At 38.2% G+C, this 16,995-nt stretch overlaps 1 protein-coding gene across 3 annotated transcripts in view; it reads left to right on the forward strand.

Annotated features, from left to right (window-relative positions):
• The window catches only part of VCAN (versican), a 97,615-nt gene that overhangs the window by 40,597 nt on the left and 40,023 nt on the right, over positions 1-16,995 (forward strand). For 2 of the 3 annotated variants that reach the window (XM_027634927.1, XM_027634928.1), the window contains exon 7: positions 4,747-7,683. In XM_027634927.1, coding sequence (XP_027490728.1) covers positions 4,747-7,683 — 2,937 coding nt within the window. The remainder of the gene's footprint in view (positions 1-4,746; positions 7,684-16,995) is intronic. The other variant, XM_027634929.1, reaches the window with a different exon arrangement.

Below are 16,995 nucleotides of genomic sequence, written 5' to 3' on the forward strand. Positions count from 1 at the left end.
TTTTTTTTTTTTTTTTTTTTGCTATTGTTCCTTTGTGGGTAGATTGGCAGGTTATAATTCGTTCACAGAACTATACTTGCATGTGGGGAAACCAGGAGATAACATATCTTTTCCCCTTTAACCATCTGACTTCAGATGTTATGAAACAGCAAGTGGTTTTACTTAAGAGTATTTGTGTTCACAGAGCTAAAAGAGCTGCTGCCTCTGCTGTTTTGTTAGCTGGAAGAAAAGGCTTTGGGCAATGGTGTGAAGAGAATGCATGACTGTTCGTTATAAGTTTTTTTCTTACAGATAAGGTAGACTGATAGCTTCCAAATTTGTATTTTTATAAGAATCCTACTGGTTTTCTCTGATATTACACATATTTTGTGCAATGGGCACTGCATTTAGATTTTCATATTTTTCTCATTACATTTGGCTTTTGATTTTGACATCAAAAAACACAAGGTAGGTAAGTGGAAATATACACCTGGAGTTAGAGAGAAATTCGTACAGCTGCAGGGTCAGTTTTTGGATTCTTGTTGTTCTACCAAAGGTCTTGTTATTTATGAACACAATTCCACATTCCCTGTGCACCAACCTGCTTCTGGAAAGGTGTGAAGGAGCAGGTACTGAGTCAGTACCATAATCAGAGGTTTCTTGCTCAGTCTGTAACTCAGAGCACTATTTTATTTTGTTTGATTTTGTTTTATTTTGTTTTATTTTATTTTATTTTTGTTTTTTAATCTGTTCTTAATCTTAGACTTGTCCAGTTTGGAAGGTTCTGCCAGTAGTTTAAACTCCAGTTAGCAAAACTCTTGGAGTCAGGGGAACATTCAAGACACTCCTCTCTGCTAGGGTTGGTAGCAGGGAAGGGACAGATACACAGAACAAACTCAACAAATTAATGCAAAAAAATGCATAAAAACTAAGCAGAGTAGATTTCTGCATAGGCATCATGCTCAAATTGGGCTGGAAGATATTAAACTATTATTTTTGACTGATATTTTCCAATAATTTATTTTGTCTATAATTCACATGAAGAATTCACTATTTTCATGTTTTGTTCCCACTTAAAACAATTTTTGTTTTTTTGGCTGTTGGCAATGACTCAGAGCAATCTTTGTCTATGGGGTCTATATTCTTCTGCCAGGTTTTTAGGAACATACCTGAATGTAAACATGCAAACAATATTTCAGAGTGCAGAAAAACTGCTCAAGTGGTTCAAGTTAAGTATATGAGTAAAGATTTTTTGGAACTGGTAATGTTGAAAAAGTATATATATAAATCATATATTTATAGTCTTAAAGATAAGCATTACTCCTCTAGAAAGTACACCTATATATCCTGAAATTATTATTAAACGGCACAGAACATATTAAAATCCTTACTTGGTAATTGTGAAGTAAAACCCTGCCTAGTGCAGCTTGATTTCCTTGAAAAAATATTAAGTTTTAATATTGATTCATTATTTTGAATCCTTATTTAAACAACAGAGGAAGAAAATTCTATACAATAAAAGCATAAAATAAATAAATGCAGAGAAAAAAATGTAGTATCTCTGCAAAGTCATGTAGTCCTTCCAAAATCATCTTCATGCAAGTTGTTCAGTATAAAAGGACTTGATTTAAAAAAAGAAAGAAAGATAGTCTTTGATATGAGCAGCTGTTGGTGAGATAATTTGCTTTCTTGCTGCTAATATGTTCATGAAATTTATTAGGAAAATCTGCCTCATGTCTTGAATCAGGAGGAGGACAAAGGAGATAGCACATTGCACGCATGTGGCAATGAGTACAGTAACGCAAAACATCTGGATGGAGCAGACAGCGTTCAAACTCATGTGGCTTATTAAAAAAGCAACCTCCTCTTTGTTTTGTTTTTCTTTTCCCACAGAAAAAAAAAATAACACTGACAGATTTCTTATTGAAGCAGCACAATTTCTTTTTATCCACTCAAATAAGTTTGCAAACCTCTATGAAAAAAACTTACATGTCGTGTTTATGACAAAGTGATTTTAGAGGTCCTGTAGTTGATTTTAACCAGAGCTGAACTGCACACAGTTTCCATGGGAGAAAATGTGGCTGTTTATTGATAAACTCTTAGAAAATGTGGGCTTGCCTCTTACTACTATATAAATCTAATATTTATTTATTCATTTCTTAATATAAGCAAATAAAATACACTCAGTGTTTTTTCAGGTTTGCCTAATAAATATACACCTATTTTGTTAAATAATTGGCAGATATGAGTCATGAACAATAAAAAACTGCATCTCAGGCATAAATATGTGAACTTTTGGGACTTCCAAGTATTTCTTGGAAATTTGGAAGCTACATAAATGGCTGTGAGTAAGTATACACGACTTCCCAGCAGTGATGAAATAAAGTTACCTTTTTTTTTCTGCAGGTTTTAAAGTCTGTTCCCATGCCCTCATTTTCTAACTTTTTGAGAGGGTATTACGTTTTCATATTCCTTCAAACAGTGAACTTGATAGTCACTTAGAGTATGGCAACTGGGGTCTGAATGAGCGTTTGTGTTGGCTGCAAAACCAATTCCATCTGCATTAAGGAAACTGATCCCATGATTACAAGAGAGAGTTTGAGACTGGGCTGTTTCCTTTCCATTTTGCCATAAAAAAATAGCTGTTAGAGGAAAAAAAATTGGTGAATTCTTTGGTAGAAATTTTAAGAGCTACAGTAGCACACAGCACTTGTGTACACCCTTCGCTCCCCAGTTGTGAAATAAAACTTATGTGGTTTAAACCAGCCTCACGCAAGCAGAGAGGGGGGAAAATTGCAAGGATTTCTTGATTCTTGGAAGTGCCATCTCATACTTGAATCACATTGGCATTGAAAACAGCAAAGATCCACTTGAGGCAGTAGAACCCCAAAACACAAAAATCTTTCGTCTTAAGGCTGCGCTTTTGCTTGGTGGGATTTCAACAATTTTACTCCTTTTTGTTCAACTGAATGTTTTTATTTACTGGGAAAAAAATAAATCTCTCTATATAAGTAGCTAAGTCTTCTTTGTAAAACCACAACAAGATTTAACATATAGTAGGGATAATAATCCATTCTCCTTTTTGCTGGCAAAGACCACCACCACTTCTAAACATAGTGATGTCGTATTTTCCTACCCTCATAATTTCCTTTTCACTTTCACTTCTCATGCACAAAAGTTGAAGTATCAACTCTTTTTTCTCTGGCAAGCCTTTCTACTCTAGGGTAAATCAAGTAGGTCTCTTGCAAAGGTGACATTTTCAAAGCTTGGTGCATGAAACTAAACAAATATTTGTGTGACTCTGGCTTACATGTGTGGAATTCATATCTACAGTTGTCAATAATGGCGCACTTAATGAGTCACGGGTGTGTGAAAAGAACTGATTTGTGCATACATGCTCCTTATACTTGAGTATAAATTGTAAAACAGTGGAGTTATTCTGATTTCTGCCTGTGACTGGAATAGAGTTCTTTGCTCCCTTATAAGCTGAGCAATATTTTGTTTTTCAAGAAGTTGTAGTGTAGTTGTGTCTGTCTGGTAAGCAGTGAATCCTCATACACATGGTCTGTTTAAAACATTCTTCATATGCTTAGTGTGATTTAGAGACTACATTTTACTCTTTATTTGAATCCTTATAAGGCTTTTGACTCTCAGTCACTTAGCAATTAACAGCACTTATTTAAGACATTGACATCTTCCACCTGAATGCTCCTATTGCACCTCTGAAGATTCCTGATCTGGAAGACTGACAGAAAGGAAGATGTTCACACCCTGGGCTTTTTCTAAGTAAAACCTGTTTTCAGAGCACAGACTTACCTTTTTCAGGAATTTAAAATCTGCTGACAGGCCTCGCAGTGCTGGCACACATTTCCTCCTCAGACAGTAATGGAAATCTGGGATAGAAGGAGTGGACAAGGAGCGAGGCAACAAGATTCTTTAAAACATCTCGATTTGGTTCACTGAAGGACCTTCCTTTGTGTCTCCTGTGGGTCTAGGACAGCTAACCCCTTACTCTGGCCACCATCCAGAGGGTTCAACACTCTGCCTTTTCATGTCCAGCACTCCCATAGAAGCATTTCTGTGTGTGGAGTAGTTTCAGAACACTTCAGATCTTTGAAGTGTTTTCCAAAGATCAACATCATTATAGTATTAAGTTTATGATCTTAATGGCTGGTTTACCATTCTCACCTTTCCTCATAATAAATTTCTCTCAGCAGAATTTAAGTGCAGTACTTTTTGATGGCATGCTTGATCCTACTGATTAGCCACTCTCTCACTCCAGTGAGGTTTCCTTTTTGCAATTTGTAATTATGTGCTGAAAATAAACTAAAGCAATTTTTCGGTCCCTTTATGCATTTGGGTTGGATGCTGCAGCAAACTTTGAAGAAAACCCAGAGGTTTGCAGCTCCACTCATTCATGATATCATGAAATTAAGTTTTATATTCCCAGATCAGCACTGAGCTCTCTGATGGGAACTCATGTAGCACAAGGACTTCCAGAAGTAGTTACATAAATAAAAAAATATGGAGAATACTCCTACTCTTCTCACTTCATCTGACTTTGAGTTAGATGTTCTGCACCTTAATATTGTGTAATTGTGTGTCATTCAAAGCTCTTAACAACTATCTAAAGCCTTTGACCTTTACACTTATTTCTCAGTGTGGCATTTAGTTTTTGTTGAGAATGCTCAAACTGAATTAATGTAACAGTCATTTGTGTTCTGATTGAATGATTCCTTAACTCTTTCCCCTCCCCCCTTTTTTAAGGTAAAAAAGTCACAACGCAGCCTACAACTTTTGAGACTGTGACATCTCTGAAAACTGACAGCGTGAAATCACTACTTGCTGAAGTTACCTTTATACCTCCTGTCTTTGAGACTCCGATTACTGAAGTGCCTGACACCCAAACAGAGGCCCCTGACTGGGAGGAAACAACCCCAGAGAGTGAGGAAGACACAGAAATAACTAGTGAACTGGCTGAAGAGAAAAGGGAGATGGAGGTGCTTATGGAGAACATTCAGTTAACCACCCTTCTACCTCAGACTGTCACAGATGGCGAAATAAGCACTTACTATACACTGGGAAGAACTGAATATGTTTTCCCCAAGCTAACAGAGAGCACATCTGCAGCTTTGGAACTGGACCACACTTACTCTGAAGCAGAACTTCCCGAGGAACAAGGTAGGTCTGAAAGCATTGAGGACGCTTTCTTGACCTCTATAATTTTTCAGGATAGCACAGCTGTAGATAAGAGTTCTACTGGTTTTTGGGAAGATACTGACACAGGAGACGCACAAAAACATGATGTTGATAATCAAACTGAGCAAATAGAAGTGGGCCCTGTGATGACAGCTACAGATAGTTTGTTACTGACTTCCCGGAGAGAGTCTCCCAGGTCAGGGACTTCACTTTCACTAACAAAAGAGAATGTGTATCATGGTGCCCACTCAACACGAGAACCCACCAAAAAGTCAATGGAGGCAAAATCTGACAAGAAACTTACAACTGTTGTAATCCCTAAAGCTTTGCTCACTGATCAGTATGATCTTACTGCAGAGGGGGAGGGCCATGAGAGCGCATACACCGTTGTGCCTGACAGAGTTTCTGGCACTGCTACAGGTAGTGTCCCAGAATCAGAACAGTCTGCTGCATCAGAGACACTATTAGATGAGCATGCAGTAAACACTGGACAATTTTCTTCAGCAAGTGGGTCAACACCACTTGTTAAATTTAGTTCTGCAATGGCGTTTGATAGTAAGGCATCGGCCCAAGGAAACAGAGAGGACCTAAGAGATGTGCAGCCTACCCTGTCACCTGGGACACCTGTATCCTTTTCTGTATCATGTGTTGGTCAAACAGAATGTGAGGCTGCCTCAGGAAGCACTGATCCCCCATCAAGCCTGGGAGAAAGCAAATTTGTTATCCCTTCATCTCAGCAGATGGAAGCATCAACCTTTTCAGAGGAGCAGGGAAAAACAAAGGAGCCAGAAATGAGAACAACGGACATTAAGACCCCTCTTGCCACAGCCATCATCCCTCCCTGTGCTGCAGCAGAGTCTGAGGGGTGTTCTGTAAGGGAGAAGTTCACACAGGCTCCTCCAGCTCCTGAAACATGGCTGCCAACAGATGAATATCAGGGGTATATGACAGAGGAGTCATCTCACACTGAGGGAATCCCTGAGTTAGGTACAGAGGAGGGTGTCTCTGGAATGGAGCCTACAGCATTTTCAGGGCAGACTGCAGAATATACAGTGCACCCAGGAGCTTCAATTTCAGCAGTTACAGATGAAACTGAGACAAGCATGGAGCCAGGGGAGACCACGAATGATGAAGAAGTGGTATCAACTGATTTTGGTCAGAGTAGACATACTACAGGTGTCTCCCAGACAAACCGCTCTTTGGATTTGGAAATGACTGCGGTATCCAAAATACCAGCGGAAGAAAGTAGTGCAACAATAGGGTCCTCCAGCTCCTTAAATGTTAGTGTATGGCCAAGTCCTATGGCCACAACTGTAGGGGTAACTGAGCATGAAGGAGATGAAACATCAGGGACAAGTGGAACTATTGTATTTACAGATGTAACAGAGGTAGATACTGCAATCCCATGGAAAGAACATGATGCTTCCCTAGTTCCAGTTACTGTAGAGAGTGAGGTCATTAGAGATATACCAGTTACTGATCAGACTCCTTTTGATGGTATCTTTCATACAGAAGCGTCAGAAACAACTGCAAAACACAGGAAGGTGTTCCCAGAGGAACCCTCCACAAAAGATCAAGATGAGCCAGGAACTACCAGAGAGTCAACTTTATCTGTGACATCTGTCCAACCACATGAACAAAGGACAGCACCAGGATCTGAATCATCCCCATCACCTGTTAATGAGAAGCAGGATGAGACAGGTTCAGCCTACGATGAGACATACCCAGAAACAGAAGTACCAGTGCCTGCAGTGGAGTTCACAGACCATGGAGGAGTTCTGGGACCTGATGAAACCAGCACCAGGACCTTGCACCTCACAGTGTCTCCAAAAGCTGAAACTGCTACTGATGAAGAGCAGAAGGTCACTGAGGTAATGCCCATGACAGCTGGTGCCCAGGAAAGCCAAGGAACTCCCAGCAGGGAAGTAGACAAAGATGCAGTGACCTGGGAACCTGTGTTACCCCCTCATACAGTGCTGACAGGCCGTTCCACTGTGGAAAGCATCACTCATCTGACCTTGGAAGCTTCTCCAAGCCAAATCACAGAAGGTTCAGGAGTGACTGAGGAGCCTGAAGAAATCAAGCCAGTATTTGCAGCTACTGCAACAGATAAGGCTACAATCCTCACCAGTGTAACACATTCCACTACTACTGTAGACAAAACTCATCCCACATCGGCATCCAAACATTTAGTCACTCAAAAATCCCCTCGTATCATCCCTGAGGAAGAAGAGGAGGTAACGAGCCATGACATCATCATCATTGATGAGTCTGTTTCTCCCAGTAAAGCCACTGCTGATGAGGATCTGACAGGAAAGACGTCAGAGCCGGAGATCGACAAGGAATATTTCACAGCATCCACAGCCACGGCAGTGGTACAGCCAACAGCACCACCCAGGGTGGAGGAGGCCACAGAGGCTTTGCAACATCAGGAGGTGTCTCCTACTTCACACCCTGACAATGACATAAGAATGTATGTTATTCAAATCACAGGCAATGATACAGGTAAGATTTTGCCTTTTAGACCTGCAGTCCACCAGAACGGACAGTTTTTCATAACAAAGAGGTGTCCTTTAGGATATATTGGAGATATTACTTGGATTACTGAAGGATGCAAAGTACCAGTTTTATCTAGACAGCAACTTACTGAATATTGGTAGGTCTATTTTCCTATCCAATAAAAAGCCCTCAGAAATGTATGTTACATTTGCTTTGCAGTAAGATTAATTTCTGTGTAAGAATGAATATGAAACTCTGGTATTTTCTCTTAAAAGTCATGATGGCTATAGTCTAGTTTTCTTATTTAACATTGTCAAGTCACTGATTTAACTTCAGCTATCTGTGAAACAAGCATTTTAATTTCACAGTTTCCATTTCATGCGTTACTATTCCTAAACAAAGTGCCAGATTATTTTAACATTCCATTAGTCTGTGGCTATTAACAATGCCATGTACAGTGGAGTCAGCTAAAAAATGGTTAAAGCACTCTACTGCCTCCTGTGATTTGGGGAAAGAGGGTTTTTTTTCCATGTTTTTGTATCATATCATGGTATTTTTTAAAATCAGTTTTAGAGAATATGTGATGCAAATTGACATAATTTTTAATTCTGCCTCATTTTTTGGCTGATGGTTCTGTACATGTGTATGTAGCTTCAATTCCATGGGTATCCAGAACAGAAACTTCTAAAGTAGTAATGAACTGCTGGGTTTTATGTTGAATATATCTTCATAATGCAATAGGTGAAGGCTATGCAATTTCACAATAAAGAAGCCTGTTAACTGACTCCTATTTAAAGATGTCTTGGTAAAACCTTATTTTTTTAAATGAAATGTAAAAGAACTGACAAGCAGGACAAAGCACAGAATGTTGTTAGGTTAAATGTTTTATTCTGGTTGATTATTTTATAGCTGCATAATAATTTTTTTTTTAAGGAAGACAGTAAAAATGGATCCTATGTCTTATATACCTTAACCACATGCACTGCTTTTGAATGGTTATGTAAGAAACTGTTTTCTAACTGGTTCTCTAAAGAACTTATCCAGCAGAATCCATAATTTATGAGACTCTTGGATGATTTTGTCAGGTTTGGGCTTGGTAAAGTTCCATTCAGAAATTAAAAATCAGCAGTGGTTCCCTTGAGATATGCCATATCCTGGCTGGACTGGTTTTGTATCTTTATTCACTTGATGCTTGTTATCCCACTTTATATTTACAAGTTGTAAATCTGCACAAATTATATCAATAACCTTCTATTTCAGAAAATGATAGTTCTGTTGTCTTAACTTTTAAACACTCCTTTTGTTTCTGTGATATATTATCATTATTTTGTCTGAAGCTTTATGTGTTATCAGTGTCTTGAAATGAGACAAGTCCTGTAAGTCAGAGCAGAAGGGGAACTTCTGAAGACTAGAGTTAAACAACATGATAAATACTTTTGTACCCATGGAAATTTGATTAATTTGACTTAAAAATGAATAGTTGCACTGTGTAGTGTTTTTCCTGTTAGATTTTTTAGCTATACCATGGTTTATTGCAAAAGGGAGAGTGGGTTGTACTGGGCAGCTGCATATTCCAAGGAGATGGAGAGAAGGAGAATGATTTGGAAGGATGTGGTTGTAGGATTTCTCTGCATATACAACAAGAACAGTCTTATTTTACACATTTTTTTTCCAGAATTATGTATGTACTGTGATTCATTAAATCAGGATTTAGTTCAAACTGGATTATCTAAGGGACAGTGGATCCATACTTAAATCCTTCTCATAGCTACTCTTGCTTTCCCTTGGGTGATCAGGTCTTTAGGCCAAACTTTCTCCAGGATTTACCTTCTTCATCTTCACAAACTTTCAAAACTGTGCATGCATTTCCCATCTACATATGCGCTTATGTGTCAGCATCTTTTTAAGCAGACCTAAATTATACATCCTTAAAAAATCTACCTTTAAAAATTATTTAGTCTATGAGCATAGAAAAATATTTAATAATATTTCTTGAAATATTATTAAAGTCTCAATATGGCACTATTTGTATTCTCTTTAAACACAGGGAGCTTCCTGTATCCAGTGCAAAGTTAAAATGAAGTTTTCTTTATTTTCTGTTTTCAGATCCCATCAGTGAGAATTCCACCACTTATGTTTCCACAAACAAAAGGCACCCTATACCTACTTACTTACCACAACTTAAGTCAGAGAGGCCAAAGATTTATTCTGTTCAAGGATTTGGATTGGTGTTTTCTTTTGTTTCTACAGAAATGAAAGACTGCATCTGAAAAATCCTGTCAAGCTCATTTTCACTTCATTGTTCCTCAGTCCATAAACTTTTCTTTGTGCTGAAGAAAATGTGTATAGGAAGTGATGAAGAGGAGCAAATTTGGCAAATATTACTATATATGCTTTTCACTAGGACATGGTCTAACTTCGTATTCCATCACTCTTTATTTGAGAATTGCCCCATATTCATAAGGAACTACATAAACTGTACCTCTGGTTTTTTATTCTCAGCTGGATCAGAACTAGAAATATGGTTTTCATCCTTACATCTCTCTCATAAAACAAAGGTTTTTTCTCCTTTGTCGTGTTTCAAGGTAATATAGCATTCTTCAAATTAATTAGTGAATGTTATGTGCAAAGGTCTTCTTGATCTTTGAGTCAAGAGTCCAAAAGTGCCTCCTGAGAAAAGATAGCTTGCTTTCCAAAGCCCTCGAAAAAACAACTATTTAAAATAGGAATAATAATGAGAGGTTTGCAGTATAGATGGTATTACCTATAAATTAATATAATAATTTCATTTCTGTGTATGCACAAGTACTGGAACCATTTATGAGATTAATTTTCCCCCTCTTTCTTCCCCTCCTTGTTATCCAACTTTTGTCAGGAGGAACAGTTTCACTGTAGAGCAGAAATTCAGCATCGCGGTTTGTTTCCTATCAACCGTGTCACTCAATTACAGCAAAAACTTGCTGTTACACCAGCACAGCTGAATATTGCTCTCTGCAGCTCCATTTACCATCTGTAGCTCAGGCATAGTAATATTTAAGTGCTTCATGGAGGTGCTATTAGGCTTTGATAGTCAGGAGCATTGTTTTATATTCCACGTGGGAGCGAAGGGTCTCAGTAAATGGGTGGATTTTTGAGGCTTGCAGACAATTTTAACAGTTTCCAGCAAGCAGGACAGAGTGTATCCCATAGAGGACAGGGGCCCCTTTGCCCCTGGTGTGTGTCCTACCTCCTGTGGAGTGTGGGGGAGCAGCACTGGCTCAGGTGAGTCCACCTGTGGCCATGCACAGGTAGAGGGAGAAGCAGGAAGGATTTTTTTTGTGCCTTTCTTCTCATTCTCAAACCCTCCCTAAACTGGCACCAACTTTGCTGAGGCACTTTGAAGTTTTTGGCTAGTATGCGCTACTGGTGTATGGAATGTGTTATGGATGTATGGAATGTGGGGGATATATTATTCCTCATTATTGCTGTAGACTCAAACTGCACTGGATAGTTATTGAATGTTGACTGGGTTAAATTGATTTAAATATGGTGGCAAGGATATTAGTCTGTCTTAGACACACATCCTCCTTAGTATGAAGTGCACAATATAGAACTGAAAGTTGATATTAGATATTTTCATTTCTTTAGCATATTAAGCCCTTACGTTTATTAGACCGGAAAGAGTTTCTCCTAGAGGACTACTTTCCTTATCCAAGAGGTAAATAGCTATACTTCTGGCCTTCCAAATGTATCCTTGCAATCAATTAAAACTTTCATAAAGGAAATTTCAGTTACTTTTAGATTAAAAAAATAAATACCCTGGAAACAGAAGTAATTTGGAGTCCTGGTGGAAGGTCAAGCTCATTAGCTTAAATTCTGGAAAATGCCTTCAAGTGCTGATAAGAAGGAACACACAGCTGAATAGATTAAGCTGCTTATTTGTGTAAGAACACAGCAGTTTTCACTGAGGAAATGTATTGTACAACCAATCCTTGCAATTCCATGTGGTCAAATGTGAGGCAGGTGCACAAATTAATGAGGGTAATAAGATGTGTTTTCTCTTACAGCCTGTAGCACATGGGCAGGTGTTTCAGTTAATGGGGAAAATATATTTGTACATGGGAAATGTCCCTTTTTATGCCACAAAAAGGACATGTTTCATAATAGAAGGAGCTTAGGACTTTCATCCACTTAGGTGGAACTGGAGGCTATTCCCTTGGGATTATGACCATATTGTGGAAGTGAGAAAGAAAAATATCCCCTGCAGTGTGAGGTGTTACCACCTGAACAGCTTTCCATGTCATCAGAGGTGACAGAGAAGTTGGTCTTTCACTGTGAGGATGCAAAACTTGCCAACTTGTGCCCTGTTGTATCCTCATAGCTCTGTGTGTTGTAGTGGTGAGGACTGATGCTGGTGCTGGAAGGTATTGGATTAGCAGCTGGAAAAAAACAAACAAAAAAAATACCCAAACCCAAACCTGAAGGAACTTTTCAGCTCATAAAGCTTTTATGAGCTGAAAAATGCTTGTGGGGGTGTTGTTTAACAGTGGTTGAGGGGATGCTGGAAACATAACTCCCATCTGTATCAGGAGTAATTTGCACACCTGCATTTTTTGGAGACATTTAAAAGTCTTTACTTGGGGAAATGTGTTTCAAAGTGCTTATTGAACCGTGGGACTCACATCAGCTCTGTCTGGTTTCTTGTCCCTTCCAGCTTTGAAGAGAATGAAATTGCAGGAACTTGTGCTTTGTAGATGTGAAATTTTATGGAAAGAGGTTACAAACCTTTGTATTTCGACATGTAATTCTCTGACATGCATATTTCTACCTTAGCAATGTGAGAGGGCATGTGAAATTTGAATGAAATGCAGAATGGTAATGAGACATAGTCATAAACCTTAACAAAGAAGGTAGAATGGAGTCTTTTCAGGTCCACATTAGGCCTTGCCTTAAAATTCTTTTAATCCTGTTGTCTTCACAGTTCCTTCTGGAGGACTGTCAAAGACCGTCATGGCTCTCTTTAAGCCTGAGTCTAACATCTAGCCTGAATTGCTTCTTGGCCAGTTTATACCCGTGTTTATTCTTGCCAGTATTGTCTTTAGCTTGAATAGGTCTTTTTTCTTCCTGACACTTATCCCTTGGTACTTTTATTTCTCTGTTCAGTCATAGAGAATAACCACGTCCTCTTTTTTCAGCCTTCATTTTGCTCACTTCTGAGGCGGATGTGCGTGTGAGAGAGTGGGAATGCACTGGTACCATGCTGGGAGGAGAGACGCTGGCTCTGTCTGGGGGGCTGTGGGTGTTGGGATGACTAGAGCAGATGAGGATGTGAAGGACAGGAGCAGTGTGGCTCAAAATGCCATTTCCAGACAGCTCCTCACGTCCAATAGAGACAACTCAAAAGCTTGGAGCATGGATCTGTCTGCACCTGTACCCACATTGTTCTCTCTTAAGTTATTTTATGTATGCCCTATGTAAAATAATCTGTCTGGATATCATACTTTGTGGTGTACACACATGGGCTAGATGCAATAATTGGTGTCCTTTTCAAAAAGTACAAGCATTAATTACAGTGTTAGAGAGACTTCTGCTGAAGGAGAGGAGACTTGGTGTTTTACTTGCTGAAATCACCATTTGTTTTTTCCTCAAATGAAGAGCATATGCTACTGAAAGGCTATTGTTTATTCATAGAACCTACTTCAAATCAAGGTTTACTGTGAGGAAAGATACTGTAGGCTGACCTGAATTCATTTCTGGTGGGATGTTGAAGCAATAGTAAAAGTGGCCTCATGTGGGCTGAGCCAATTTCCCGTCTTTTTAAACATAAAATCTCCTATTTGTTTAATGGAGGGCTGGGCTTGTCTCCTTATTGACTGTAATTTTCAAATGAAACAGGTTTGTCAGTGTCTGACAGGCATTTAAGTAATTTTCATGTCCTGAATGACCAAACTCTCCATGTTACTCACAAAACCTGTCACAGGGACAACCACATTCCCCTTGTTGTGTCTCAAGCAACTGAAGTGTTAAACTCCAACTAAGATGGCCAGATTCTGATATCATCTTCCCAAGGGTAATTACACCATAGTAATTCCAATGAGGTGACTGAGGGCAGAATTGCTGTGGGGATGCGAGGATAGTAGGTATCAGAATGTCTTCATGACATTTTTGATGCTCCTGGATCATTATTTTTTTATGATTATTTATGATTATGATTATTTTTCTTTAGAACACATTTGAGTCACACCTTCAACCCAAACTGGTAGAACCATTGATTAATTAAACCAGTAGGAGTTTTTCTATATTAGAACACTTGTTTTTCACCGGTGCTATGGAGGGCTTTTTAAAATAGGTTGTACACCATCTAATATAAATCATACTTAAAATACAACACCAGTGATGCCCTATATGAAAGCAAGATCTAATAAACAGGTAATTGTAGTAAATTCAAGCTTTTTGCACACTTCTCCTTTTTCCAAAACAAAGGAAAATGAAAAAAAAAAACCAACAAATCAAAAACCCAGCCTCATATCCAACAGAGCTGAAACTTGATACTTAGAAAGTTTCACAAGAAGCTAAGACTGAATTAATAAGTGATCTTCAGGCCACTATTTCTGGCTCTTCCTGAAGTCTTATTATAGAATAATAATTTCTTTTTCCACATTCCTTTCTAGACCTCCAAGGAACAGTGCCCTCACATTAAACACTGCTCAGAGGATGCCTACACATTCCCTGCTGTTTTTGCACTGTATCCAAGGAAACATCTCAGATTTAGACATAGGGATTACACATTTCTTGCTTTCTTATAGCTCTTTGTTTATTCATGAGAGAAATGAAGGATTTTTAGTCATAGGTACAATGTGGTTTTTCATACTTTTGTTTTGAGGAACAGGAATCCTTTTAGAAGTTTTGTTTGCACGTGGAGAAAGCCTTAAGAATTCCTAATGCAGAAAAGATGAGCTGTCTTTTACATGGTGATGCAATATGAATTAATTTTTTTTTTAGGAAAGTGGTTTTCTGCACCAAAGTTTTCTGAGTATATCCAGACTCTAACTTTCTGACTATGTAGTTTTCAGTGGTTTTTTTGTTTTTTTTTTTTTTTTGCAGTTCTTCTTCTCACCTTTTAAGATTTACTGATTGAATTAATCCTTGCTAATCCAACCAGTCTTTTTCTATCTCCCTCTTTTTGGAAGTGGTTAGGTGATAAATTTAATCAATGATATACAAAATACACCGTAGTGTCTTTCAGGATACTTGTGGATTTTTTCCTGGCACAAGTGAGAATGCGTGCAAAGTATTTGCTGCATGTTTTCTGTTTCCTTTGGGAACATGCCACTGAAGTTATTGATCTTTTTCTATGGAGTAAGAAACTTTTAACTGCTCATTGAATTAGGACTTTGCTGACCAGTGGTGTGTTACTATTTTTGCTTAAATGAGGAGAATTTACTGTGAAAACTCTCTACTTCCTGAGGAGGAGAAATGTAGTTGGAATTTTATTCCTGGTCAGGAGGGATCCTATCTTCCATGCTTTGATGTTGCCTCTGCTGCACTTCATTAACTTTTTGATACTGAGCATTAGCTCAAAGATTGCATAAGAAACATTAATTTCTAACTTTCAACCAATATCTCGGATTTTTCATGCAATACCTCATCAAACAAGAGTTCCATAGTTTTAGTGGGAGGTTTTTTGGCATTAGGACAAAAATTTCCGCGTCTGATGTAATTTTATTTTTTTTTCCAAAGTAGAAAGAAACAATATGCCTATATGCACAAAGAGTAGCCTAGGGATTTTTGATCATATTTTATTGTGGCATTTGTCTAAAACATTTTTTTCCTTTCTTGGAAGTGATGATTAAAATGATTCTGGGGTTACTTATATATTTACTACTCCAGTAAATGGACTTGTAGTGAGTTCCAGTGATGTGTTTAGCCAAATATTGAGCATTAAAAGCAAAATTCATGAGTCCTTTGGAAATGCTGTGGACACTTAGTCCAACTAATAGGCAAGGATTAACCTAAAATGTTACTCAAACATGTATTTGTTCATACCTTAATTGAATTTTTTGACTTCTTGACTCACATACATTTTTCAGTTTATTCTGTCCACATACAGAACTTCTCAAAAGTAAACTAATTCTGTAGTCATGTCACCATTTTAGTACAGGATGGAGTTTGTGCTAATGGGTTCATAGTCAAAAATACCTCCCCCTCTGCCGATTTTTACTGGTGCCCTGGTCTTACCACAGCTAGGCATCTATTTTCATCTGTAGTTGATTGAAAACCTTTGTTCTCAGTTATTGTCCAACAAAAAGGTCTTTTTTAAAAAAACCCGAAGTGTTTCCGAAAATAAATAAATATTTTTTCAAAGCAAATATTTCAGTTTTGCCAAGGGAAAAAAACCTAACCTTGGATGAAAAAAGTGCTGTTTTTAAAAGCAAAATGCATGTGATTATATGGTTAAAAAGAAGCTTATGTTCTGTATGCATTACACGAAATTGTGTCTGAAAGTGAGTCACACTTGTGTTATTCCGTCTGCAGCAGTGGGTTTTTTGCAGCCTTATACTGGTTTAACTGAGAATCTGGTTTGTCCCTAGGTTGCTTTGGTTTCTTAATACCCAAAGCAATCTCATTTCCTAACCCCTATAGCTAAATTTAAAACATTTTGTGGTTTTTATTATTTTCAGAAGTCAAAGGGTGATGTTAATAATACGCCATTAAAATTGCAATTACTGAATCCACCCTGTGTCTTCTGAGTAATAGTTGCAAAGCAGAAGATTCAGATCTATGTGCAAAAATCCATGTGCCATATATGCCAATATTTGTGTATGTAACCACCCTAATTATGTATTCTAAGACATATTTGCGTTTGGGATGTCATGAAGATCCTCTAATAATTTGAGTTATCACTGACACTGCTGTAGCAGCTCAAGTATTTTGAAGAAGCAGATGGGTCTAGGACAAGGGTGTTTTGGGCCTCAATGAACTATTCCAGCAAAGCTTTAGTAGTATTTCACTGAAGAAAAATTAAGCTTAAAAAAATAGATTTGCTATGACAAAATGATTATATGTTGCTACATGATAAATAACTCTCCCAAAGAAGCAGGGATTGGAGCCAAACAGTGTGATTTTGAGTGCTGGCTGCATGAAGAGTGGGCTTGTGCAGACACTAAAGTAGAAGTGTGCTTATGAGGTGTTTGAAAAAACGGTTGGAAAATGGTAGGGGACAAAATAGCAGAAAAGTACCATAAGTGGTATAAACATCTCCAGATATCCCTTCCCTTCCCTTCCCTTCCCTTCCCTTCCCTTCCCTTCCCTTCCCTTCCCTTCCCTTCCCTTCCCTTC

The sequence above is a fragment of the Corapipo altera genome, unplaced genomic scaffold (assembly GCF_003945725.1).
Source record: "Corapipo altera isolate COAL_440 unplaced genomic scaffold, ASM394572v1 61411, whole genome shotgun sequence".
Classification (NCBI taxonomy): domain Eukaryota; kingdom Metazoa; phylum Chordata; class Aves; order Passeriformes; family Pipridae; genus Corapipo; species Corapipo altera.